The 27782-nt window shown below is 45.3% G+C and overlaps 2 protein-coding genes across 2 annotated transcripts in view; one reads left to right on the plus strand and one right to left on the minus strand.

The window, feature by feature from the left end:
• Nucleotides 1–23376, minus strand: part of EFTUD2 (elongation factor Tu GTP binding domain containing 2) — a 33474-nt gene extending 10098 nt beyond the window's left edge. The window contains exons 1-13 of the mRNA XM_082605088.1: nucleotides 23271–23376; nucleotides 20352–20460; nucleotides 17234–17399; nucleotides 16206–16284; nucleotides 14058–14133; nucleotides 13482–13547; nucleotides 12676–12711; nucleotides 11452–11542; nucleotides 10321–10403; nucleotides 7924–8090; nucleotides 5416–5540; nucleotides 2113–2176; nucleotides 1634–1724 (exon numbers count right to left, since the gene is read on the minus strand). Coding sequence (XP_082461214.1) covers nucleotides 1634–1724; nucleotides 2113–2176; nucleotides 5416–5540; nucleotides 7924–8090; nucleotides 10321–10403; nucleotides 11452–11542; nucleotides 12676–12711; nucleotides 13482–13547; nucleotides 14058–14133; nucleotides 16206–16284; nucleotides 17234–17399; nucleotides 20352–20456 — 1149 coding nt within the window. The 5' untranslated portion in view covers nucleotides 20457–20460; nucleotides 23271–23376. The remainder of the gene's footprint in view (nucleotides 1–1633; nucleotides 1725–2112; nucleotides 2177–5415; nucleotides 5541–7923; nucleotides 8091–10320; nucleotides 10404–11451; nucleotides 11543–12675; nucleotides 12712–13481; nucleotides 13548–14057; nucleotides 14134–16205; nucleotides 16285–17233; nucleotides 17400–20351; nucleotides 20461–23270) is intronic.
• Nucleotides 23377–23620: 244 nt separating this feature from the next.
• Nucleotides 23621–27759, plus strand: DNAAF19 (dynein axonemal assembly factor 19). Its single transcript, XM_082605149.1, has 4 exons — nucleotides 23621–23696; nucleotides 25366–25517; nucleotides 25918–26050; nucleotides 26944–27759. Exons 2-4 carry the CDS (start codon nucleotides 25375–25377, stop codon nucleotides 27370–27372), a joined length of 705 nt encoding a protein of 234 aa, XP_082461275.1. The 5' UTR covers nucleotides 23621–23696; nucleotides 25366–25374; the 3' UTR covers nucleotides 27373–27759.
• The last annotated feature ends 23 nt before the right edge of the window (nucleotides 27760–27782 follow it).

A 27782-nucleotide genomic window follows, 5' to 3' on the forward strand; every position in this document is an offset into this window, starting at 1 on the left:
TTTATTAATTATTTTTTTTTTTTTTTTTTTTTTTGGCTGTGTTGGGTCTTCATTTCTGTGCGAGGGCTTTCTCTAGTTGCGGGAAGCGGGGGCCACTCTTCATCGCGGTGCGCGGGCCTCTCACTATCGCGGCCTCTCTTGTTGCGGAGCACGGCCTCCAGACGCGCAGGCTCAGTAGTTGTGGCCCAACGGGCCTAGCTGCTCCGCGGCATGCGGGACCCTCCCAGACCAGGGCTCGAACCCGTGTCCCCTGCATTGGCAGGCAGACTCTCAACCACTGCGCCAGCAGGGAAGCCCAGGGAGAGCTCCTGGCAAGGGTATCGATTTGGTTTCAGGGAAATCTTTGGCACTTACACTTCAGACCAACAGTGGCTGTGGCAAGCTCAGTTGAATGCCCACACCGGCCCTCCCAGACAGATTGCTGTCAGTGCTGCCCCCTGGTGTCCAAACGGCAGCATCTCCTCTCATCAGGAAATCCCTTACCCTTCCTTCCCTATGTAGAGATTTCTCAGATTTAGAGGATCACTGCCCTGGAAGGAACCAAAAAAGGTCACCCAGCAGTCCATCAGCTGTCAGGATGGAGCCAAGCTAAATCATCCTCAGCAGACTCAAGGTCTCTACGGAGACGGACTCTATAAATTTCTTCTTTACTTCATCCCAATCTCACACAAGATACAAAGTATTTTCCAGCACTAATAAATTTTAATCGTGGTACTTTGTCTTGTTGCTATGTTTTACTATTTTGTCAGTTGGAATGGCCACACACATTTTGTGTATGTGTGTGTGTTCACTGTGCACAGTGCTTATTCAACACTTGCATAAACACATAACAGTCATAAAGTGTAACTGTCTTGGGAGAAAGGTATGTATGAAAATTCCTGTATAACATTACTACCCTTTTAGGTAGTGCAAATTCATACAAATGCAATGTTATATTCTTTTCTTTGGAGCATCCCACATGTTTGTTTGTTTATTTGTTATTAATTTTCATCAGCATATAGCTGCTGGGAGCATCCCACATGTTTAACTACATCACTACCACTGTCTGATGCATCCTTTTCAATCTGACAAACATCACATACATACGTGCCCAGAATAGTCATTAGAATCAAGCTCATATAGCCATTCATTTAATGGCTACAAAATACTTCATTTTATGGGGTGTATCGTAATTCATTTAATCAGATTCTCACCGATGAACACGTATTTCCAGTTTTTCCCCTTTTCCTGCTGGTATAAATAACGCTATAACATATATATTTTTTTAAAATATATTTTTATATGTGTATAAAAATAAAAACTAGAGGACGTTCATGTGAAACAATTATATCTAAGTTAAATCCCCATAACTGAAACTACTATTTCTCAAGTGTCACATTCTTTCGAATAGTCAAAATCTTTGTACATTTCTCCAGGCTGTGCCTTTTCTTTTCTATCTTCCCCCTTTACTCTGATCTCAACAGCACTTAGAGGACTGTAGTGTTCTAGATCCAGAAGATTGGTGAGCAACCTTCCTCGTACTGAGTAATACAAAACTGATCAGGTTCAGGGGCAGGGGGAAGACCAAGTTCACCAGCTCTTCCACCTTGTGCTTAGAAGGGCAGACCTGAGCCAGGGGGCCTGACACACTCACCTGAGCGAGGATCTTATAGAGGGGCTCCAAGATAAACTCCACGAAGCTCCTCTGGGAGCTGCTGGTTGGGGCCTTTTTGGTGAACTTTCGCCTGAAGAGATCAAGAGTTATGGGAGACCCAGGAGGGAGAAGGCAGTGTCACCAACCCCAAGGGTGTATTTCCTAACTTCTGAATCTGGGCAAGGCCAAGGCTTGAGGGGAAGGAATGTGTGTGATCATACAATCTCCAAACAGAGACTCCTGAGAGGGCATAGGTTATGACGCTCATGAATGCCTGGGCTGAGCTGTGGAGACTTCAAGGGAAATGGCCTCTCACCGTGTTAGAGCTCATGAAGCCAGCTCACTTAGAGGAGAAAAGATGGTAGTTCACGTCTAATAAAAAAGTAGATTTTAATCTTAGGAACTCTTTCTCTGTCTGTCCGCACTTACTGGGAAAATGGATCACGCCTCTAGAGAGTCGCTTCCTGCACTCTACTTACGTCTTGGGGTTGAAGTAGATGTCACCCCAGAGTCTTTTAGCAAATTCCTGGTAGTTAATGTCACCTATAAGAGAAGCCATACAATTATAGTCTACCTAGCAAAGTACTGTTTAAAATTGTTTCATGTGCCACAAGTGGTTTCTAGCTGAGGAATTCTTGCACCTTCCTCTCCAAGGTCCAGACATTCGCTTCTACCCAGGCAGGCAGACAAGGATACTGAGGCACAAGGGACACGACTGGTCCAAAGTCAACAAGGCGATGCTGGAGCCAAAATGAGCACTCAGGTAGCTCCGTCTCCAGCAAGCCTACGACTGAGCTATGGACAAGGGTACAGTTTATATCCTTTCCTTTGATGCAACAGGCTCAAGCGCCCACATGCTGTCCTCTGTGTGCACCTGGCACCGCCCCTTCCTGCAGTGGGTCTCAGTAGTTCCTTCATCCCTTCCTGACCCACAGAAGCTCTACTCTGCTGCCAGTGTGGGCCACCTCCCAGCTGCAGCACCACGCTGAGGCTCGGACTAGCCCTCAACCTCTAGAAGGCACACACCCAGCCCTCTGGAGAGAAAACACCAAAGCTAACCGTTGTGTCATCTTTTACCAATTGATATTTTTAGTTTGACTGCAACTGCTGATCCTCATCAGACTCAAGCAAGCAATTGTGGCTTTTAAAGATCTTCTGAGTCCAGAGCTCCTCTAACGTTCAGTTAGATCCCTGATATCATCAGCTATCTAGTGATGCTTCTAACCCAGATGTCAGACTGCAATCTCTTTCTCGAGAAGGCATAGAGGAAATTCATCACCTTTTCCCTAAAGCCACGTTCCCTCAGACTTTTCGCTCCCTTTCAGCGAGGCCATCATCGGCACTACAACCAAGCTCAAAATCTCTTCGTTGGTTAATTACCACATTTCCCCTTCTTTCCCACGTTATTAGTTACTTTAACCCTCTCTCCTCTGTGAACCGCTGTTTCTTTTACACACCTCTATTACTGCACTTAACGTACACTGTATCATAATTACTGGAGCGAGCTGCCCGAGCACTCACAAGAACCAGGCCTAGTCCGTAACAGACGTTTAATACATGCTCACTCAAAGAACGACTGAACACCTCTCCAATCCCCCTGCCCCCGTTCAATCTCAAAGATGACATCCAGCCAATAATCACAATCCTGTATCTGCATATTGACGAAAATGTCTAAATAAGTGTCCCTTCCCTCATCCTTTCCTCTCTCTGGCCTATCTTCCATCAGCTTTGCACATATCACCCTACCCTAATCTTTACTAGCTCCTAACTGCCTACAGGATAAAGTCTAAATTCATTAACCTCGCATTCCAACCCTCCCCAATGTGGTCCCAACCCAGCCTCCCAGTAGTTTTACTTGAACTCTTCTCCTTGATGCAACAGTCCACTATTCCTGAACAGCCACCCGTGGGCCAACACCACCTGCCTCCGTGCCTCCTCTCCCAGCCCAGCGAGTCTGGACATCCTGGCTCCCTACTCTCCACCGTCAAAGCCCCAGCTCCTTCACGCAGCCTCCCCTGGGCCTTTGGAGCTCTACCTGCCTACGGCAGCCACCAGGCACTAAGCCTACACCACCTTACACTGTCATTCATCACTGTGGGATTCTGTCTACCCACTGGATGAAGTTCCCAGGAGTCAGAGATTATTCATCATGCCCTGTGTTCCTAGTAAGAAGACATGGTATCAACTTTGGCAGGATGATGTGATAAAAAAAGCACCAAAGTGGATTCTAGTCCCAACCCCATCAATAAGTTCTGTGTCCCTGGGCACAGTTTTCCCACATGTAAAACAATGGGGAAGGACTCAGTGATCTCTGATTCCTTCCAGTGCTGACTTTCCAGAAGTCCATACATGGCTTTTCATAATGATGCTGGGGCTCACAGCTGGCTTCTTCGGAAACTAACAGTGGGTTTGAAGGGTGAGTAATAATCTCTCCTGAGGCTCAGAGCCATTTTCAGTCAGAAACTGAACCGTCAATACATTATAATTACAGAAACAATCTTGGATTTTGCTTCGTATGTTGATACAAAGAACATTCAGAAACATAACCTGGAACCTTGTTCGGGTGAATTTCATTTACTGTCTGTCCATCTATACATTTTTTTAAAAAGAGCCATTTGGAAACAACCAAAATATATGTCTAATGATGAGAAGGCGAATAAGTTATAGTTCATCTATACAGCGGACCAGTAGGCAGTTACATAAAATCATTTTATCAATAAATTTTAATAGGCAAATTATTGTGATCTAATGCTAAGTGAATATTTATCTTATGCTATTATACTATATGTATATATATAAAATATGATCTCTTTTATGTAAAAAACTGAACTCAGAAAGAAGGAACTATATCAGAATGTTTGCAGTGGTTATGGTCACGAGGTTATGGGTGAATTTTGTTTCCTTCACATTTTACTGTATTTTCCAATTTTCTCAATAAGGATGCAGTAAATATGTATATATTTTAAAAAAGACCAAGCTTCAATTGGTCCATTATGTTCACCAGAGCAAACGTTTCCACGTTTGAGAGCAGGGCAGGACCAGTAACTGGAGAGAACACTGGTGCCCCAGCGCTAGTGCCAACCGGCTGTGAGGCCTCTCACTGAGCCTGTCTCCTCAGCTCCGAAAACGGGGCTGACAGAGACCTCCGTGAGGAAGTACAGTATTTTACACACAGGCTGCACACTGACACCCAGGACGTGGTTCCTACTAGATCTGAGGGAACTGGGGAGGCACCGAGGTGGAGCGCACGGGAACCCCTTGAGAGCTGGGGAGCTGGTCCCAGGGTTCTGGTGTTGCAGCTCCAGGGGCCTATAAAATCATTCCGCTGGACGTCCCGGTGGGCTGCGAATCCAACTTGAGTTCTCAAGTGGGCCTACAGAACTTCTGTGTGCCTGGATATAGTTGGAAAGACAGCTAGAAGCACGACCGGTGAGAGAGATTCCATCTCTGAGAAAGAGGCCTGAATGGCTTTGGGGCCATGGATAATTCCTTCTTGACAAAATCTGTTTCACTCTAGGAGAGATTCTTATTCGTAACTTGAGCTCCCTCTTCACCCATTTCTTCCCAGGCACCTTTATCCTTCTATCTATTGTTTGGAAAGCAGTTAGCCTGAGGAAAGAGCCTAGGTGCCAAAAAGAACCCCAGATATGAAGACAACACTTGATAAAATGCCTCCCTCCGACAGTGGACTCTGGCATGAAGCCCATTTCTAAACCATTCAGCAGGAAAGGCACACATGACCTTGGGGAAGCTGGAGAGACAGATTGCCAGCCAGAGCTTACCAAAGGTGTCAGCGTAGATCTTGGCAAAGGAGCCCAGTGTGAAGCAGATGCTGTACTGGGAGCTGGAGAAGCAGACGTTGCCCAGGAGCGGGGAAAGGATTAGGTTCTCGTCAGTGGAATACATGCTGAAAGAGAGACAGCCGTGAGTGCAGAGCCAGGCTGGGCAGCAATGCCGGCGCGATGCCAAGGGTGAAGGGTGCAGGGACTCAATATCACAGCTTCTTTCCAGCCCTCACCCTCAGAAGGGGCTTGTGTAATACACTCAGCTTTGCCAACAGCCTGGTCCAAGAGGGTGACATGATGGAGCTGTACCCTAACCCCTAGTAATAAAGTGATTTCCCAGAGCTGGAAACATTCTGTGTGACCTTTAAGAAGTTATCTGCGCCGGACAAGGGGAAACTTGGAGGACAGAGACAAAGACCTTGGAACACAGGAAACTAATCTAATGTGATAAGATTAGAGAAATCCAACATTTTAGAGAAATCTCAATTTCACAAAGAGAAACACCAGTGTAAGTGAATGAATGAATGAATGAATGAATGAAGAAAAAGCAACTTCGACCCCTGCTCTCACTGCCCTACTCTTTATTGCCTTGTTTGGCTTTGCTTTACAAATTCACGTTAAAACGTTCAGTCTTAAAAGCCATGCAGAAGCCACAGCACCCCAAGTTCACTAGCATTTATAAGAAAACCAGCTGTACCCAGGGATCAAATCCACAACCCTAGCCTGACACCCTGCTTTACGGAATTTCTTTTCTTTTTAAAAAATATTTATTTATTTGGCTGCGTCAGGTCTTAGTTGCAGCGTGCAGAATCTTTTTACCTGCGGCATGCGAACTCTTAGTTGCGGCATGTGGGATCTAGTTCCCTAGATTGAACCCGGGCCCCCTGTGTTGGAAGCGCAGAGTCTCAGCCACTGGACCACCAGGGAAGTCCCTGGAGTTTCTTAATTTAGAAATAGAAGTATTGGCTTATAAAGAGTACTCCCCTACCATACTCCCAAGTTACGGTCCCCAGAGGCAATTGCTTTCAACTCTTTTAAAGGTGCTTCTAGAGCATTCACCTCTATATTTCTAAATAACATGTTCATGTTACTATTTATTTCTTTTTTTTTTTTTTTAATGGCTGCATTGGGTCTTCATTGCTGTGCATGGGCTTTCTCTAGTTGCGGCGAGTGGGGGCTGCTCTTTGTTGCGGAGCACAGGCTCTATCTAGGTGGCGGGCTTCAGTAATTGTGGCACGTGGGCTTAGCAGTTGTGGCGCACGGGCTTAGTTGCTCCGCGGCATGTGGGATCTTCCCGGACCAGGGCTCGAACCCATGTGCCCTGCATTGGCAGGCGGATTCTTAACCACTGCGCCACCAGGGAAGACCCATGTTGCTATTTCTTGTTTGGTGGTTGAGATGTGACTTCTTGACTTCCTATTCTGGTAGATCAGGATTTAGCCCTGTCCAAGCCGTCCCCCCTTTAGAGACGTTTATCATTTCATCTTTTGGACTCCAGCCATTATATGGGCTCCAGTCATTCTCAGCCCTTCCAGTGACAGGGAGAAGATACCCTTGTTGAGAACCAGTGTTACAAACTGGGGGGTGGCGGGGGTGGGGTGTCTGAAGGGGAACCTGTCCCTGGCCACGAGAGTACTGTCCCTGATCCTCAGCTGGAGAGGAGTTCTCTCAGGAGGACAGCCTCCTCCCAGGTCCTTCAACGGGCCTCAAAAAGTCATCCAGTACATCCTTCAGCCTACAGATAAAACTGTCTTTAAGAATATATTTAGGGAGTTCCCTGGCGGTTCAGTGGTTAGGACTCCACACTTCCACTGCTGGGGGCCCGGATTAGGTCCCTGGTCAGGGAACTAAGATCCCACAAGCTGCACGGTGTGGCCAAAAAAAAAAACTATATTTAAGCTATTCTTCAAAGCCACCTTGGTACTGTATTCTAAGGTCTCCCAACCATCACTCATAAACCCCAAATCCGTCTCGTTGAGAAGCAGCTTCAACAAGAAATAAAAGCCAACAGTTCCTCCGCTTACTGAGCCTGTGCTAGTAAGATAATAGCAGCGAACACTACTCACCAACCAGCTACTGTCTGCCGAGCACTGTGCTGTGTGCGTTACACTGGCTGTCTTTAATTTCCTGTAACATCTCATTGGGCAAATATTACTATTCCCTTCTTACAGAAGCAGAAACTGAGGCTCTATGAGCTTAAGGACTCTGCCCAACTTTACATGGTTGGTGCGGTGAAGACGAGACTGATTCTAGAGCTCAGGATACTGACTGCAGTACTAAGGTGAGGATGTGAGGCGAGCTGCGTATCTGGTCAAGGAGCAGAGTTAACGAGGCCAAGGCGGCGGAGTCAGTCCCTGCAGAGCCACAGAATGCGCCTCTAGCTGTGTCCAACAAGCCCGTCAACGCATGCCAAGGAATCAGAGTTGCCCCCAGAGGTGTTCAAGGTTAAGATTTATAAAAACCAGAGTGCCGAGGACAGGAGGTCCACTCCCAGGGTTCCTCTACCTTATTAATCCGTTGACCTCATCTACAATGTGACGCAGCTTGTAATAAGCATCTGTGGGGGGCAGCTTCAGCTCCAGGATCAGCCGGTCAATCTTGTTGATGCACACGGTGACTGCCAGCCTCTCTTGCACGGCGTGCTTGATCAGCCGCTCTGTGTTCAGCATCACCTGCGAGACACAAGGCTCAGAAGGTGGTGATGAGAGCAAAGAGGGCAGAACAATCCAGAGCAGAGCCAAAAAAGGTACTACTTAAAAATATGAAGAATGTGGAAAAGAGGAAATAGATTGTTGGGGGGAAGCAGAGGGTATCTTGCCCAATGGCAGATTCAGGAATTTTAAGAGGTGACCTTGCAGGATTGAGAAATGAATAAATACACTGATGTTGGGAGCCAGGTTTCTCAGTGCCAGAGGAGGAACCTAGGAAGGCTTGGGAAGAAGCTGTGGTGCTGAAATAGAATTGTGGGTATTAGGATAAATTGATTTTTTTCTTCTCTTCTACTGTGTTAATAGTTTTTAATATGTATGTGTACAAACAGTTACAGATATGTATGGGTGTATATTATCTGTGTTCAGTGTAAAGTCCTAGAAGCAATGTGTCCCTGTAGCAATGAACATACTCTGATCTTTGTTTCTAAGTATCCGTCCTCACTATAAGGAGCCGAAGCTCTATGGAGAAATGGCTGATTCCAGGATTGGGGCAGGGAAAGTATAAGATGAGTCTAGGACATCTTTTTGTGCCTAAAAAAAGACGGGGCACGTCAAAAGGATGAAGGAGCCAGCCTGAAGGAGTTCTCACTAGCCAAATCTGGGATAACTAGAGTATCAAAAGATATAAAGAGGGCCTCCCTGGTGGCGCAGTGGTTGAGAGTCCGCCTGCCGATGCAGGGGATACGGGTTCGTGCCCCGGTCTGGGAGGATCCCATATGCCGCGGAGCGGCTGGGCCCGTGAGCCATGGCCGCTGGGCCTGCGCATCCGGAGCCTGTGCTCCGCAACGGGGGAGGCCACAACAGTGAGAGGCCCGCATACCGCAAAAAAAAAAAAAAAAAAAAAAAAAGATATAAAGATACTAGTGGATTATAACCCACTGAGTAAAATAAAAATCTGTGTATCCATACGGATAATAAATAAGCAAATGGAGAAGGGAAATCTCTTCCTTACAACAGAATTCCCACCAATAAATATAAAAGAAATAGTAAGAGTTAGAAAACCACCATTTGCAACTATTATATCAATAAGCTAGGAATGACCAATGGATGACAAAACTGGTAAAGTTTGATAAGGAATAACATGTATACATAGACTCAAGGTATCGCCCCACAAATCAGTTATTACAAAGGGGGAAAACAGTAACTTTACATTGGAGAAGCCTGGCACACCCACCTTAACCAAGTGATCAAAGTTAACATCACCAATAATGGGATAAGGTTACATCATGGGCCTTCTGATGTGATGGACTAAGAACACAACTGTGCTGATATAGTATTCCTGCCCCAAACAACCTGAACCTAATCATAAGGAAACATTAGACAAACCCTGACTGAGAGACAGTCTACAAAATAAATGGCCTATACACTTCAAAAATGCCAATGTCATAAAAGACCAAGAAAGGTAAAAGAAGAATTCCAATTAAAAGAGACATGAAAACTAAATGTTATGCATCATCCTGGATTAGGAAAAAAAATTCTATAAAGGACATTATTGGGACAATTAGTGAGACTGACTAAGGTCTACAGAAAAAGATCTGTACAACAATATTGTATCAACGTTGAATTCCCAGATTCTGGTAAGTGTATTACGATTATGTAAGTGAATGTCCTTGTTCTTAGGAAATACATTCTGAAATATTTTATTTTCAAATGGTTCAAGGGGAAAACACATACGTGTGAGTGCATATGTACATGTACAGACACAGAATTACAAATGAGAGTGTTCTCTGTACTACTGCAACTTTTCAGTAAGTTTGAAATTACTCCAAGATGGAGTTGATTTTTAAAAAGGTAACCCTGGCTCCCTCTGCTGGCTATCTCACCGATGACAGCATGAAGGAGGTTATCCAAATTACCTAATCTTTGGGCCTTTTAACTCCAATCTCTCTTTACCTTAGACAAATTCATTAACATTTAAAACTCTCCTCCCTCCCTTTTATTTACCTTTGTCATTTTTGTGTTTCCGAATGACGATGGGTCCTATCATTTTGAGCTTCACTGCGCAGGCAGTGAGGGACTCACTGAGAACTAATTTTGACTTTCATTTGCTGCCCTAATTTTAGAGCAAAGGTGAGCCTTAATCCCACAGACTCTCACGTTCTCTAATTCCCAGCTCACTCAGAGCTCTGGGCATTGTGTGCGGCAAACAGGACAGGGAGGAGGGGTCCTAAGAGAACTGACGCAGACTCACGCCCTCAGCAGCATCGATGAAAAGGACCACCCCATCTGAGATGCGCAAGCCAGCTGTGACCTCGTCAGAAAAATTCACGTGTCCTGAAAAGCAAATACCAAGTAAGTCGCCACTGGTGTGGTGGCAGGATGAGGCACGATTAACTTGTACGTGGTCTGTGGGGCACTGCAAAGCATGTGAACCCACAAATACCGCCTTCCCTTCTCCCCACAGCTCCCTGCAGTGTGCCAAGTTCCACGTTAGAGTCACATCCTTGGATTACGCTTTTATACAGGAGGCCCCCAAACATAAAGAAAGCATTTTATCAAGGACGGCACAACACATTCAACTTGTACACTAAACCAGTCTAATCAGCAGTGAACAGAGTTCTGCCGGACAGAAGACACTTTGGAAGCAGGAAAGAGGGCAAAGGAGGGCCTGGAGCACGGGAGCTGGTTCCTGGCAAGGTGGTGTTGGTGGGTGTGGGTAGGGGTCAGGGGCTGAGAGGCACGAGGGCATCGGGCATCTGATGGGGCAAAGAAGGCCAATCTGTCAAAACCCAAATTTTCCTATTTAAAAAAAGGGCCCGTGAGCCATGGCCGCTGAGCCTGCGCATCCGGAGCCTGTGCTCCGCAACGGGAGAGGGCACAGCAGTGAGAGGCCCGCGTAATGCAAAAAAAAAAAAAAAAAAAAAAAGGGAACCCTGAGCTGGCCCTTCCCAAAGAGAAAGTCAGCCACAGGGTGAGGTATGCTGCTTCTATGGTAACCTGCACGTCCCCCAGCCATCGGTGTGTGCTCCCATAGTCTCCTTCAAAAGACTGAGACTGCCTGAGGCTGGGACCATGTCTAACTCAGCTTTGTTGCCCCAATGTCTAGCATGGGCTGACACAGGCTGATAGGAATAAGTGAATTAAGATTCCCCCAAATTTAAATCTTCTATAGCAGAGTCAAGAGAGGAACAAAATAGAAGGCCTGGAGCACACCGCTGGCTAATTAACTAGTTAGAAGCAAAGGAGACAGATAAAAAAAGAAAATTATCTCAATGAAGGCAAGGGAATGTAAAAACAAAGACATAATGCTCTGCCCTGTTCTGGAAGCAAAAGAAACAAACAGAACAGGGTTCTGATGGTAAAAAGTCAAGGAACGTCCTACCTGGAGTGTCCATGATATTGAAGAGGTAGGATTTCCCTTTGGTATCTGGCAAGACTACGGTCACAGGAGTACTCTTGATGCCGACACCCCTCTGAAAATCGCAGAGAGAAAGAGGGCGAGAGTGATCAAGGCTTCTCCCTATGCAGGAGGGATTCATTCTGCTCTTGGATCTTTCCAGTTGCTAGTAAATTACACTGATGTCTCTCCTTGTAATGGGTATGATTTTTATCTAGGTCTCTAACCAGAATGACCTTAAAGATGAACAATCTTGATGTTAAAAAGCACCGGGGCGGCGGGGGCAGGGGGAGTTGGTTCAAATACAGAAAAGTAAAAATAAAAAAATGAACAAGCCAGCAAAGCAGTATTAAACCTTAATAGAGAATCCAGAGTCCTAAAATCTTATCCTCCTCATACACTGTAAACAAAAATAATTAAGCACAGTACAAGTAAAAAGAAACAATCTGCAGCATTTTAGGTTTTCTTAAAAATATATTATAAAAGCTGTAACAGAAAATAAGTATTAAAACAACTCCAGTCAAACAGATACATAAATAAAAAAACAATAGCTAGTATCTGTTGAGTGCTTAACATATGCCAGCACCACTCAGAGTTCCTTTGGTTAATCACAGTACTTACACTCTTGTGCTTTCCATGTGGTCATTTGAGACAGAAATAAAGAAGAGGGGGAAACAAGGGATTAGAGGGGAGGGACAAAGCTCCAGATGGAAAGGAAGACCAACCAGTAGGAACGGGAAAGACAGAGATGTATGCTCACTCCTTTATACAGAAAGAGAAGCACAAAGACAGACGAACCCCTTCTCCAGGAGAAGCTACTCCCAGAAAGATCAACATATGGATGGAGTCATGTTACAGATTTTAAGGATGATGTCATTTAAAAAATCATGTTTAGCTTCTGCAGAACTTACAGCATAAATGTACACATCACCTCTTAGCATTTGCCCTACTAGGCTAAATTAAATCCAGCCAAGGATAGGAGGGTCCCCCCTTTTACCCTACAGTTTGCCTACCCAGCTCTCTTTCAAGTTATAGATCATAGGATGACCGAGAGAAGCAGGGAGATAAAGAGATGAGGGGTGGGAGTGAGGGTGGGGAGGCGTGTGGTATGGACCAAAATGTTACCGTAAAGCTCTTCTCCATTCCCTGCAAAACTACTACTGCTGGGCCTGCTGTGGACAACAATCAGACTTCCAAAGGCACACTTACCTCTTGCTCTGTGAAGAGGATGTCAGTGTAGCACAGCTTAAAAAAAAAAAAAAAACAAAACTGTAATTACCTCCTGAATTCAGACTCCTCTCCTACACAAACCATCAATCACTTTTCCTCACCACCTCCCAGCTCAAGGGTCTCTGCCTCAGGAGGAGAATAGATGGAAGAAAACAGGGTACCCCTACAGAAATTTCAGACAATGAGACCAGCACCCTCCCGGATGGAAAATGCTCCTGGGTGTGTGGTTTTTTGGGGAGTGGGGGAAGTCGCTAAAGACCAGGTATGACTGAAGAGCTAAATTATATCAAATGCACTGAATTTTTCACAGTGGTACAGGGAGACACATCCGGCCTGCATGGGACCCTGAAGGTCAGAACAGTCAATCTGGCCAAGATTGAACATTCATTGCACTGAGACTTGCAGCCCCACCTGGCCTCATTCACAGGCGCTTAAATTTATCACGAAAACAACAAGGTCCAATTGTATTATATTTATAAAGAGGCCATTAATACTATGACAGGAAAGAATAGGCTATCGAAGTCAGGATATATCAGAACAGAGGAGGGATCCCAAGCACAGAACAGATCATCCAAAAATACTGCACACTAATATTTCTATGTTTCTGAGAAAGTTGAAATTATTTTAAGGCCTATTAATAGAAATTACAATTATAAAGCAGCACATTATATGCATCATTATTTACAGTGAGAGTGGGAAGGTGGAAGAAAGGGGAAGGACAGAGACACCCACCCCTGTATATTCCGAATGGTTCATCCTAAACCTTCAACAGAATTTCTACTCACATCTTGGTCGTAGCGCTTTCTGATTTCCGGGTGAGTCTGCTCTATTAAACAATCTACAAAACATGTCTGAAAGGGAAGAGAAAGTTGAACATGTCTGAAAAAGAAGAGAAAGTTAAGTTCTGCCAACCACAGAGAAAAATCTACTCTACCCTTCTCCCAGCTCCCACTACACCACATAATTTAGGGATAAAGAGAAGAAGAAGAGAGCAGGGAGGATTATGGGACAGCAAAGAATTAACAAGGAAGCCACAGGATTATTTTCAAATGAAAGATGAAATCTTTCTTAGACAAGCATCCCCCAGGAAATGAAAACTTATAAAATCAGAGTAAGGCTCAATTTCCCCTCTTCTGTCCAGATGTAGACACAAGGCTCAGGCATGCAAGTGGCTTAGCTTTCCATCTGCTGCTCAGGAAAAGCTAGAATTTCACAGCTCAGTTTCACAATAGGCATGGAGGCCCCCCAGAGTGAGGAGGTCCAGCCTTATGGCCTCAGACCCCAACGTGTGGCTCTGAGGGCTGAAAAAACGAGCAGAAATGAAGAGCGACCCTGTTCCAAGTAGCCGAAAGCTCTCTCACCTTGCCATGGTGGAGATGACCACAAAGGGTCACATTTCTGATGAGCTCCGAGTTATCCATCAGATCTGCCAAGAAACTGAAAGGAAAAGAGCAAAAGGGACTTTGCCACAAGTTTTCAAATGGGGGAGTGGTACAAAGGTGTTTTAGGTATTTTCGGCCAGGAACAACTTTCAGACCAACTGGAGAATGCTCAGAGGCAGAAGTGAGTTTCTACCTCTACACAGTTCTGTCTTTGGTTACAGAACAGACTTATTCATGAGGAGACACGACCTGTGAAATGTCATGGAGATTTCAACAGTAAAATAATGAAATTTGAAAAGCAAGCAAGAAGAAAAAACCAAATACCAGCACACACATCCATGAGTACTGTTCAGTTCAAAACATTCAGGCTAGATGTTATACATTTATACCACTGATACCAAGGGGACTTCAAATCACTTTGGGAGCTTTGCTTCTGAAACTGCCGTTACCGCTGGATAACTAGGCTTTCAAGAAAACCTCATCTCATTAATGATGAGCAGAGGAGTTCCATCCTGATCAAAACCAACCCTGCCCTCCTTGCTTATCATCCGCATTACTTACGGTAAATAGCCTTCAGATGACTTTTGGCTCTTTGAAAAATCACGCCTGATTTCAAAGACTGGAGATTTTTTTTAAAATCACCACTGAGAACACAAAAGAATGTGACGCAAGTTCTGAAGAAAACTGAAGGGTTGTTTCAAAAATGTGTGAATGGAGGACCTCCTGGTGGCGCAGTGGTTAAGACTCCGCACTCCCAATGCAAGGGGCCCAGGTTCGATCCCTGCTCAGGGAACTAGATCCCACATGAGATTCACTTGCCACAACTAAGAAGCCCACCTGCCGCAACTAAGGAGCCCGTGAGCTGCAACTAAGACCCAGTGCGACAAAATAAATAAATTTTTTTTTTTTAAAAAGTGTGACTGACGGCAGGGGAGCTGACCATGTCAGAAGGGACCTCACTCCTTCGGACATACAAGATGTCAACATGTTTTTTTTTAAAAAGTTTCATTATCTGATAATGGGCCACAAGCTCCTCAATATATGAGCCTTATAAGTGCATTTCATCAATGAAAATATTTTCAAAAACAGTTTTCAGTTTGAAGAGTCTAAATTATTCTACACATATCTACCTACCTGTGCCTCCTTTTCAAAATAAAGAGTTGCTATGTTCCCAAAACACTTAGCAACCATACCGTGTCAAAACAGGCTCTGGTGGCCCCAACACTGACAATTATAATACCCAGTTCTGTCTCAAAGGGTGGCTTCTAATACCCAACTAAAGGTTTGGAAGAAGAGAAAATGGCTGAGATCTGGATGAGAGCCAAGAAGAAAGTTAAGACTGAGCCTAAATATCTCAGCAACGATGTAAGCTGAAGGAAAATTTTGGCAAATTGTAGGAAGAGATTTTTGCTTTCACAATAATTCACTGGTGCAGCACCATGGATGGACCTAGAGATTATTATCCTAAGTGAAGGAAGCCAGACAGAGGAAAACAAATATCATACGATATCACTTATATGTGGAATCTAAAAGAAAAAAAAAAGATACAAATGAGCTTATTTACAAAACAGAAATAGGCCCACAGACATAGATAACAAACTGACGGTTACCAAAGAGGAAAGGGGAGGGGAGGAGAGGGATAAATTAGGAGTTGGGGATTAAAATATACACACTACTATATATAAAACAGATAAGCAACAAGGACCTACTGCATAGCACAGGGAACTATACTCAATATTTTGTAATAACATAAGGGAAAAGAATCTGAATCAGTGTGTTGTACAGCGGAAACTAACACAACATTGCAAATCAACTATACCTCAATTTTTAAAAATTAAATAAATAATAAAGAGCTCAGGGATATGCCCTTTTACCTACCAAAATAAAAAAATACATAAATAAAGTTGAAATCTGTCAGACTAGATGTGGCAGCGGGCAGCGACAGAGCTGAACCTGGTCATAGAGAGAAGTCAGCAAAATGACTCAGGCACAAACAAATGCCACTGCTCTCACCACCACCACCCCAAAAATTCACTGGTTACTTCAACCACAAACCACCTCCAACCTCCATGAAAAAACTGAACCTACAATATTCATGCAGAGAGGCTGCAAGACCTTATAACTTACTCCATTTCATATACCGTGACAGGTAATGTCTGCTCCATCAGAGTGAATTTCTTGGTTTTCACCGGTTTAATAATGGGTTCTAGGAGGAAAAAAAAAGTAGTGATGTGCAGGTAGGCATAAAGCATAAAAATACAGAGCCCTACTCCATTAGACTGAGCTTTCAGAATGGATGATATATGACATCAATTTATGTTGTTCTCGAGGACCCCTCAGGTTGAGAAAGTTCTGGGAACACTGTTTGGCATGAGACACTGAAAGATCTTGAATTGTGGACTGAGGTGTTTGGACTTCATTTTGTGGGAGGAAGGGAGAGGGACTGGATATAGGATGAGGTCAATGTCAGTTCAAAATCTCTCCTTGCATTTATAAAATGCAACTACTTCCCAGAAGATCAATGAAAATTATTAAGGAAGTGGAAAATAAGCATTGTGGGGACTAGTTAAAGAAACTGGTATTATTTGGATGGAAAAACATATCAGGGGCTTCCCTGGTGGCGCAGTGGTTGAGAATCTGCCTGCCAATGCACGGGACACGGGTTCGAGCCCTGGTCTGGGAGGATCCCACATGCCGCGGAGCAACTAGGCCCCGTGAGCCACAGTAACTGAGCCTGCGCGTCTGGAGCCTGTGCTCCGCAACAAGAGAGGCCCACGCACAAACGATGAAAAGTGGCCCCCACTTGCCACAACTAGAGAAAGCCCTCGCACAGAAACAAAGACCCAACACAGCCATAAATAAATAAATAAATAAATAAATAAATTTTTTAAAAATCAGACCAGAGGGAGAACTTAAAAACAGTCTTCAAGAACCCAAACAAATATTAGATAAAGAAAGAAGTAACACTTATTTGCTTGGTAACAAGCTGTTTTGTTGAATATCAAAACAGGGTTAATTGAATCTCAATCCAGAAATACCACCTGAAAGAAAAACTAGTCAGTTGATTCACTGAACTTTCAAGACTGCTGATGGCTATCAAATGAAGTTTTCTAGTTTCGATTTCACCTCTCACAGCCCAGTGCCTCCAGACTCACCTGTGAGAGGCTGGGTGTCCTCCTCCTGAACTATGGTCTCCACTTCAGGACCATACACCTCCTCAGCTGTGGGGTAGTACTTCTTGTCCTCATGCAGCACCACCTCCATCCCAGGGTGGTCTTCATCATGATCTCCCAGCTCGTCGTCGTCGTCGTCATCATCAACCTAAAAGCCAAAGACAGAAGGAGGTTGGAAGAGGCATGCACTTTTCCTGCTCGGTGACTCACTACACTCCGCGAGGTAAGAGCAATGACTTCACATGCCTGACAGCTTCTTAGTTTGGATTCTGTGCTACAGTCACTGGCGCAGGTTCTACTCTTGCGTGATCCTTCACAAAGAGAAGACTGTAAGCCATGGGTGTGGACGGCTCTCCTGATCCAAATGGACCCTTTCTTAAACGCAGGCCATTGGTCACAAATGGATCAAGCTTGGAGGCACTTTTCTGGGTACTGCCCTATGCCTCACATATTAGGAATCCCATAGGACGGGAGTTCTCTGAGCACTATTCATCTCTGCGTCCTCGGAACACAGCACGGTGCCTGGCACACAGCAGACCGTGTTAAATGAATGAACTCTCTCTACGTATTCCTGTCCCTGTTGAATACTTCCAATAACAACAGTACTCACTCACAAGACAGCCCAGTGCCCTGTTGGAAAGTGAGTCTTCGTAAATCACATCGAACTCACCTCCTTATAAATTAAAACCCACAGTCACAAGCAACACTGAACAAAGCTATGCCCTCTTCTCCTAAAAAGTCTTTCAAATGATTAAAAGTGGCTACTACATAACCCTTTATGTTCCAAAACACCCTGGTTAATTCATTCGCTCAACAAATATCTACTGAGCACTTACTATGTGCCAGGCACTGTTCTAGGTATTGGTAATATAGCAATGCAAAAAAGAGAGGTGATGGATGACATTTGAGCAAAAATCTGAGGGAAGAGAGAGTAAGTTCTACAAGTAAGTGGGGAAGAGCATTCTAGTTGGCTGAAACGGCAAATGCAAAGGCTCTGAGTCAAGGGTATGCTGGCAACTTTGAGGATCAGCAAGGAAGCCAGTTCAGTAAATAATGGGGAGAACAGTATACGCTGAAATCACATAGGAGGTGATCATGTAGGATCTTCTGGATCATTCTAAGTAATCTAACTTTACTCTATGACAGTGCTTCTCAGCCAAAGACAATTCTGTCTCCCAGGGAACATTTGGCAATGTCTGAAGATGTTTCTGGTTGTCACAGCTGGGTATGTGTGTGGGGGACCTAGTGAGTAGAAGCCAGGGATGCTGCTAAACATCCTATAAAGCGCAGGACAGCCCCTGCAACGAAGAATTATCTGGCCCCAAACGTCAGTGGTACTGAGGCTAAGAAGTCCTGTTCTAGCAGTTCTGAGCAGAGGAGTAATATGATCAGGCTTTTGTTTTAAAAGACTCACTCTGGGGCTTCCTTGGTGGCGCAGTGGTTGGGAGTCCGCCTGCCGATGCGGGGGACACGGGTTCGTGCCCCAGTCCGGGAAGATCCCACATGCCACGGAGCGGCTGGGCCCGTGAGCCATGGCTGCTGTGCCTGTGCGTCCGGAGCCTGTGCTCCGCAACGGGAGAGGCCACAACAGTGAGAGGCCCGCGTACCGCAAAAAAAAAAAAAAAAAAAAAAAAAAAAGACTCACTCTGGTTCCCATACTGAGATATACTAAAAGGAGAGAGATTAGTTGGAAGGCTACTGCAGTGATACAGGAGAGAGACGGCAGTGATTGTGGCTTATACCCAGAGGAGTAGCTGTGAAGGTGGAAGGAGAGGTTGGATTCTGCATATATTTTATAAATAGAGTAAAAAATGTATTCTAGTGAATTCAGAGTAGGAGTGAAAAAAAAGAGTCAAGGTTTTTGACCTGAGCAACCGGGGAATGGCCCTGTCTTTACTAGATGAGGAAGACTGTAAGAGGAGGTTGGAGGCAGAGGCAGGAGACAGGGGATGGGGAAGCTCTGTGTTTAGGCCTTAGATATGCTAAGTTTGAGATGCCACATTAGACATCAAGTAGAGATGCCAAGTAGAAAGCTAGACATACAAACCTGAGGTTCAAGAGAAAGGTCCAGGTTGGAGATATAAATTTGAGAGTCCTCAGGGAATAGAAGGGATTTGATATACTGGATAAGATGACCAGGGGAGTGAGTGCAGATAGAAAACAGGTATTAGGAATGGAGCCTTGGGGCCCATTGACAGTTAAGAGGTCAGGGAGATGAGGAGGAACCAGCGGCAAAGACTGAGAAGGACCGGCCAGAGAAGAGAAGGAAAACCAGGGGATTCCCTGGAAGCCAAGGGAAGAGAGTTTTTTTAAGGAGGGAGAGATCAGCTGGGCCAGATGCTGCAGACAGGTCGAGCAGGATGAGCCCTGCGTCTGCGGCAGAGGTCACTGATGACCCTGACAAGAGCAGTCTGTGTGGAATGCGGGAGGCAAAACAACAAAACTTGGATTCAGAGAAAATGGGAGGAGAGGATTCGGAGACAGCAAGTAACAACTCTTTTGTGATGTGCCGCATTGGGAAACAGGGAAATGGGAGGTAACGGAAGGGGGCTATAAGGTCGTGAAAGGACTTTATGATGAAACAACAGCGTATCTGTATGCTGATGGAGATGATCTAGTAGAGAGGGAAAACTAATGACATGGGAGAGAGAGGAGAATTGCTGGGGTGAACATCTTGAGTAAATGAGAAGGGATGATGGAAAAATCAAAAACACTAGTTCAAAAAGACACATGCACCCCCAGGTTCACAGCAGCACTATTTACAACAGCCAAGACATGGAAACAACCCAAGTGCCCATCAACAGATGATGACTGATTTAAGAAGACGTGGTACATGTATACAGTGGAATATTACTCAGCCATAAAAAAGAATGAAATATTGCCATTTGCAGCAACGTTGATGGACCTAGAGAATATCATACTAAGTGAAGCCAGACAAAGACAAATATTATATGATATTACTTATATGTGGAATCTAAAACACAACACAAACGAATCTATATACAAAACAGAAACAGACTCACAGACACAGAAAACACATTTATGGTTACTACTTTATTGCTTTCTTAAAAGAGATGAAAAAAGTATGTATTTGTTTTACCTCATCAAGATCTTTGGTCTCTCTGCCCAATTCATCATCATCTTCATCAGAATCAAGCTCTGGTCCAATGTAATTCCCAAACTCATCATACAAGTCAGTATCCATGATGCTAAAATTCAAGGAGAAGAGTTAGATGCTGGCAAGGTAATCAAGGCCTCCGCCCTAGCCTGTGGTTGACCATATCCCTCACACAGTCTCCTCTCCAGTTACATCAACCCACTGACTGCTCCTCCAAAGCCCTGTACCTTCCCCTCCTGTCTGTTCCACTCCTGTTTCTGTTTACATATACTTCACCCACTTCTGTTTTCTAATACTAAACAAATTTTAATTTTAAAATAATTAAATACCAGAAAGTTGCAAAAATAGTACACATAACTTTCTTTCTCCTAAATTATTTGCAAATAAGCTGCTGACACAGTGTCTCATCGCCTCCTCATACTTTTGTGCAGCAGCTGGTAAACTATAGCCTGTGGCCACATCTGGCCTGCCAACTGTTTTCATACAGCCCTGAAGGTAAGATGTTTCTTATTATTTTTAAATAGTTGAAAAAAATCAAAAGGATAATATTTCATGACACATGAAAATTAATTATATGAAATTCAAATTTCAGCGCCTATAAAAACAGCTTTATTGGAACACAGCCATGCTCATTCTTTTATATTGTCTGTGGCTGCTTTCACACTGTAACAGCGGAGCAGAATAGCTGACACTGAGACCATATGGCCCACAAAGTCTAAAATATTTACTATCTAGCCCTTGACAGACAAAGTTTGCCAACCCCTGCTTTTAGTGCATGTGATTCCTACAAACGAGGACATTCTCCTACATAACCACAATACAACCATCAAAATCAGAAAACATTGACATATTACTACCAGCCAGCCCACAGGCCCCCATTCAAGTTTCACAGACTGTTCCAATAATCTCCTGCACAGAAAAGGAGCCAATCCAGGATTCCATGTTTGCGTTTAGCTGTCACGTCTTTAGTCTCTTTCAATCTGGAACAGTTCCTTGGTCTTTCCTTTAACTTCTATGACTTGACACTTTTGAAGAGTATAGGCTAGTGAGTTTGTAGAATGTCCCTTAATTTAAGTTTGCCAATGTTTCCTCATGATTAGATTCAGGTTATGCATTTTTTGGCAAGAATATCACAGAAGTGATGCTGTGCTCTTTTCGGTGCATCTTCTAACAAGTGGCATATGATTTTAATTTGTCCCATCAGTGGTGATGTTAACTTCACCACTGATTATGGTGGTGCCTACCAGGCCTTTCCATTGTAAAGTTACATGCTTTCTCTTTGTAATTAATAAGTATTTTGTGGGTTGTCTCCACTTCAATTACAGAAATTCTACTCAAGGTAACAGGTCAAATACTCCCTCCTTCAAGCCTTCCTATAGCCTCAATTTCTCACTCTCCTATACTGCTGTAGCCTTTCGTGTCTTTATCAGCATTTAATTCTGTCATGAATGGTAGTTAACTGTACTAATTACCCTCACCAACACCTCTACAGCTTACAGTAATAGGCAACAGACCAGAGTGTGGGTTAATGGTCAGGGCTCTGGAATTGGAAGACCTAGATTTGAATCCCAACTTTGTCACTTAATAACTATGTCATTTCAGGTTATTTCACCTCTCCAAGCTTGTTTCTTTAATTGGAAAATAAAGTGATTAATCCCCATTGCATAAAGGGTTATGAGAATTAAGCAAAATAGTCTGTGTAAACAAGTTATTACAGTTCCAGGCTCAATAAATGTTAGCTAGCATTATTTTTTGGCCATTCTTGAATACAGGAACCCTGCGTTCCTTGTGCCCACCTGCCAATGACCAAGACAGCGCTTCACCTAAGTAGAAACTGGATAAATGTTAACTGAACAGAATGTTTAATTTTGAAATACTGATACTTCTTTCATGAGGCTAATCCCGCCACCTCCCTCAATGCCCCTGTTGAGGGCTGACTGTGGATAAAATAGAGAATTAAGAGTTCCAAGCACTAATAATTAAATGTAAATTATTATGGAAACTTTCATATGCATAGAGATTCTTTTTACTTCCAAAGAGCTACCACATCTGTGCACATTTCATTCTCCCAAGACACCCATGAAATGACTGCAGAAATTTTTACAGAAGGCTGTCCATGGGACAACCTATCTCATTTCTGCTTCAGGGCCACTGCACTTACTATTCTCTTCCAAAATGCTCTCCCCTTGCGCATGTATATCTTGTTCCTTCATCTCACCCAGGTCTCTACTATATAAAATGTTACCTTCTCTGAGAAGCCTTCCCTTGTCACTCTAAAAAAAGCTCCACCTATACACACATTCTCCAACCCCCACTTCCATTGTTTTATTATTTTTATTAACATTTATCATTAGCTGACACGTATCTATTCGTGTATTTACTGTCATCTCTCCAACTACAGTTGAAGCAAGGACTGTTTTTTTTCACTTAGAACGGTGCCTGGCACAAAATAGAACCTCAATCAGTATTTGCTGAATGACTAAATGAGTGACTCCAACAAGGCACACAGAAGATAGCTGATTGCCCACAGTTGCAAAAATTAGTGAATTTCGGTACCAAACTTCACCGCAGCTTCCCGCTACAACGCAGGCTCTCCAAGGAATACAGAGTAAGGACGGAGAGAGCTTGGTAGAGAAAGGGTGAAGGCCGCACAGCTGGAAGAGGGAGTGAGACAGTGCAAGAACGACCCCTGCCCCGGGAAAGGGTTTTAAAGATGGACGACATTAGGGAACCCCGGAATCGGGGGGGGGGGAGGGCTTTCATTCCCTTTCCCGCCTCAATTAACCCATGTGTAAAGTGAAAGTAGAAGATAGCATATAACGTCTCCTCCACATCTGCCATTATTTAATTTCCCATCCCACAGTAGCAACCTTCCCATGCCGTGGACCCGTGTCAACTCACCTCCCGCTGCTCAGCCAAACACTCCGAGTAGGCCGCCAGAGACCGCGCTTCCGTCCAACGCCGCCGCGCCGCCTGCGCCTGCTGTTCGGAAGGACCCCGCAGACGCCGGAGGACAGCCCTTTGCCTGTGGACCAGCTCGGAAGAATGCCGGCCACGGACACAGGAACCTGCGAGGCGGAGTTGTGGGTCCCCAAACCAAGGCGTGGGTTGCTCCAAAGAAAGCAAGGCCCGAGGAGGCGAGAATCTGATCAGGCGCCTCGGGGCAACCCTGAAGGGGTCCTTCGGGGCGGTCACGTGGGCAGGCTGGTGGAGCAGTTGCTGGGCAACCACAGCTGCTGGGCGTGGTCTACGCTGAGCAGACTTGGTCTGGCGGTAACTGGGGATCCCCAAAGAAAGGAAACCAGGGCCCTGGCTGCTGGGGTGAAGGTCAGGGGGCAGGAGGATTAGGTGTTCTATTTATTCAGTGGCTGGCAAGGGCTCAGAACGAGACAGGAGCCAGGACACCTGAGTTCAGTTCCTGGCTAACCCAGCCTCCTTCTTGGTCTTCAAGCTTACCCATGTTGGGGTGGAGGGGGAGGGCACGGGGTTGGTTGTAGACCTCAAGCTTCCCTGCCCTAGGGCTGTTGATGATGACTTCACCACGTAATCTAGCTTAGTGCATTAGGAGTCTGATGTTCAAAGGGGTCTCACAGCAAGGAAATGCTAGAGCCAAGACTAGAACCCATACAGGTGATCTCCGTGTAGAACAGGTCAATCAGCCTCAGATATGCGGAGGCTGCAGAACTACAGTGGCAGCGCTGAAGAGGTTGCCCAAGAACCTAGGGATCTGTGCTCCAGCCCTGGCTGGAAACGGGGATCATTGAGCCCCTTCTTCTGCCACCTCTACTTGATTTCCTGCTCAGTCACTGCGTCTGGTTTGGGTGGAAAGTATCATTCCTCGTTAAAGACATTTAACAATGAGTGGTATTTTATCCCAGGGCTCCAGAGTAGGTTACAATAGTTCTGCTTTTGTGTGAGGGCCTCTATCACAACTCGCTATAGAGTGAGTCCATGTGGAAATGTGAAGGGACTGAATTCTGAAATCCATATGCTTCCTCAGCCAAAGCACCAATACTAAAATATTTTTAGAGGCAGAATAAAAAAGAATGAAAAATTGCCGTTTAAAACAACATGGGGGGCTTCCCTGGTGGCGCAGTGGTTGAGAGTCCGCCTGCCGATGCAGGGGACGCGGATTCTTGCGCTGGTCCGGGAAGATCCCACATGCCGCGCGGAGCGGCTAGACCCGTGAGCCATGGCCGCTGAGCCTGCGCGTCTGGAGCCTGTGCTCCGCAACGGGAGAGGCCACAACAGTGAGAGGCCCGCGTACCGCAAAAATAAATAAATAAATAAAATAAAATAAAATAAAACAACATGGATGGACCTAGAGGGTGTTATGCTAAGGTATTATACAGCATTACAGGGTATTATAAGTCAGACAGAGAAAGACAAATGCTGTATGATTTCACTTATATGTGGAATCTAAAACACAAATGAACAAACAAAACAGAACAAACTGGTGGTTGCCAGAGGGGAAGGGGGTGCTGGGGTGGATGAACTAGGTTAAGAAGCACAAACTTCCAGGTATAATATATATGTTATTAGAACGTAATATACAGAATAGGGAATATAGTCAATAGTATTGTAATAAACTTAAATGATGACAGATGGTAACAAGACTTATTGTGGTGATCATCTTGTAATGTATATAAATGTCGAATCACTATGTTGTACACCTGAAGCTAATATAACATTGTATGTCAATTATACTTCAATTAAAAAAATATTTTCAGAAGCAGAGAGCAAAATTAAGAGAAGGCACTAAACTGAAAGTCAAGACTACTTTCAGTGGCAAAAAATCTTAAGCAAGACCTCACTGTGCAGCTCAGCTTCCCTCTGTAAAATAGAGAACTAGATTTTTATAACACCCCCCTCAAGATAAGTGACTAGATATCCAGAGTGCTTTGGAGTCATTTTGTGGGCTGGCAAAGAATCCAGATGCAACCCCCCATCCCTGATATTCACCCTCTGCTGACATTCATTCCCTTTGCCTTCCCAGGCACAGGCCATGAAAAGGAATGACATCATTGACTTCAAGGCTCTGGAGAAAGAGCTGCAGGCTGCACTAACTGCTGATGAGAAGTACAAACGGGAAAATGCTGCCAAGTTACGGGCCGTGGAACAGAGGGTGGCTTCCTATGAGGAGTTCAGGTCGGCTTACTGCCATTTTTCTCAGGCTCTCCTGTTATGGTTTACTATAGTGGATAAGAGCGTGCACTTGGAGTCAGACAATTCTGGGCTCAATCTTGACCGTACCTTCTGCTACCTGTGTGAGCTTGTGCACGTTATTTAACCTATCTGAGCCTCTGTTCCTCATCTGTAAGAGACAGTAACCACTGTCATGGTTAAACGTTATTGCGCACAAGATTCTGAGCACAATATCTGGCACATGGAAAGCGCTCAAGAGTTGTCAGCTATCGTTGCTGCTCTTGTCATTATCACTGTCATATTGGCCTGCCAACAGGTTCAGCCGGTATCACGCAAAGTCCAGCCACCTCACACCTACAGGTGGCATTAGGTCCGTCCCCTAATCTCTGTCCTTTGCCTGTAGGGGTATTGTCCTTGCATCACATCTGAAGCCACTGGAGCAGAAGGACAAGATAGGAGGAAAGAGGACTGTGCCCTGGAACTGTCACACTATTCAGGGAAGGCCCTCCCAGGATGAAACCACTGAAATCTCCCCGGTAAGTGAGGCCCAGCGGGATTCTCTGCCTTAAACCTCCAACCTTGTTTTCTTATAACATATATGTTTTCCTTATTTCTCATGTAAAGCCAACAGAGGCAGGTTTCTGCCTCCAATCCCAGAAAGCAAAGCAACCAACGGGTGGTGAGGCCTAAACCAACCAGAATAAGTCAGAAAGGCGGGCTCAGCAGGCCCCTGTCAGTCAGTCCTTGGTTCCCGTTCCCAGATCAGATTTGGGTTACTCTACCTCGAGTTATATGGTATAGAGCCTATGAGCCTCTGGCAGTGTTGGGAAGGAGATTCAGCCTGTCATGTCCTTTTTTTTCTGCGGTACGCGGGCCTCTCACTGTTGTGGCCTCTCCCGTTGCGGAGCACAGGCTCCGGACGCGCAGGCTCAGCGGCCATGGCTCACGGGCCCAGCCGCTCCGCGGCATGTGGGATCTTCCCGAACCGGGGCACGAACCCGTGTCCCCTGCATCGGCAGGTGGACTCTCAACCACTGCGCCACCAGGGAAGCCCCAGCCTGTCATAGCCTTAATACTCATCTTGAGTTCCTTTCTCTCCTCCAGAGGTTTCCAATTACCCCCTCTCCTGCCCCGCCCAGAGTAAACTCTGACTTAGTCTTGCAGAGAAGGGCTATGTCCACATTCATCAGTAGGAAAAGCCTGGTACAACTGAGAGTCTCAGATCACAGCCTGGGTTCCTTGGGACCCTCCCTCCCCATCCCATCCCTTGTTCTCTCATCTGAAAATGAGGCCCACAGGGACCGCAGCCTTGCCAGTGCTCAGAGTGTGATACTAGAACTCAGATGAAAATCCACAGGCTCCCCTCACTCTCACTGTCACAGAGCAGCTGGAGGAGCTCTGTACTCTCTTTCCTTCCTTTGCAATCCAGGAGAAAACGCTCCTCCAGCCCGAGACCTCGGCTGAGTTCTACCGTGATTGGCGGCGATACTTGCGGAGTGGGCCAGAGCGCTACGAGGCCCTGCTGCAGCTCGGGGGCCCAAAGCTGGGCCGCCTCTTCCAGATGGATGTGGGGTTTGGACTTCTAGGGGAGATGCTGATGGCACTGGCTGATCACGTGAGGCCAGCTGACTGGTGGGTGGTGCTGGGGATCCTGCGCAGCCTGGCCAGCACTGGCCGCTTCACCCTGAACCTGAGCCTGATGAGCCATGCGGAGAGAGAGAGCTGCAGATCCTTGTTTCAGAAGCTGCAGGCCATGGGCACCCCCAGCCTGGAGGGGCGGGGTCTGGGGGAGCAGCCTAGTGGGCTTCAGGAGGAGGAGAGTCTGCAAGAGCTGCTAAGGCTGTACCATGTGGACTGATGGGACCAGTTACCTTCAGAGGCCCCCAGTGGTCACTGGAGGCATTTTTTCATTGTCTCGAGGGCTCTGCAAGACTGTAGTGAGAAGCCCACACCTAAGTTCCTTCTGGTCTTGGAATTTTCACAACAAAAGCAGTAACTGAATTTTCCCTTTTCCTCCAGCCTCTTGGGGGCTCCATATTCTGAACTGTGTAGATCCACCGGATGGTCAAGGGCCCAAGAAGTTGAAAGACTTTTGCTTCCCACCCTTAGAGTCTGCCTGTCTGCTAGCCCATGGCCCCGAGAGATGGGTGAGCACCCAACCAAATACTGGTACCACCAGTTATAGCCTCCACTCAAAAAAAAGAAAAAGCAAAATTGTTAATCTTCCATGATAAATTAATACTGATCTCCATAGCTCTTAACAAGAGT

This window comes from Mesoplodon mirus (genome assembly GCF_964341445.2).
Source record: "Mesoplodon mirus genome assembly, chromosome: 18".
In the NCBI taxonomy this organism is placed as follows: domain Eukaryota; kingdom Metazoa; phylum Chordata; class Mammalia; order Artiodactyla; family Ziphiidae; genus Mesoplodon; species Mesoplodon mirus.

Coding starts and splice junctions, on each gene's coding strand:
- DNAAF19 (XM_082605149.1), top strand. CDS start 25,375: ATGAAAAGGAATGACATCATTGACTTCAAGGCTCTGGAGAAAGAGCTG. Junction 25,518..25,917: donor GCTTCCTATGAGGAGTTCAG/GTCGGCTTACTG, acceptor CTTTGCCTGTAG/GGGTATTGTCCTTGCATCAC. Junction 26,051..26,943: donor AAACCACTGAAATCTCCCCG/GTAAGTGAGGCC, acceptor TTTGCAATCCAG/GAGAAAACGCTCCTCCAGCC.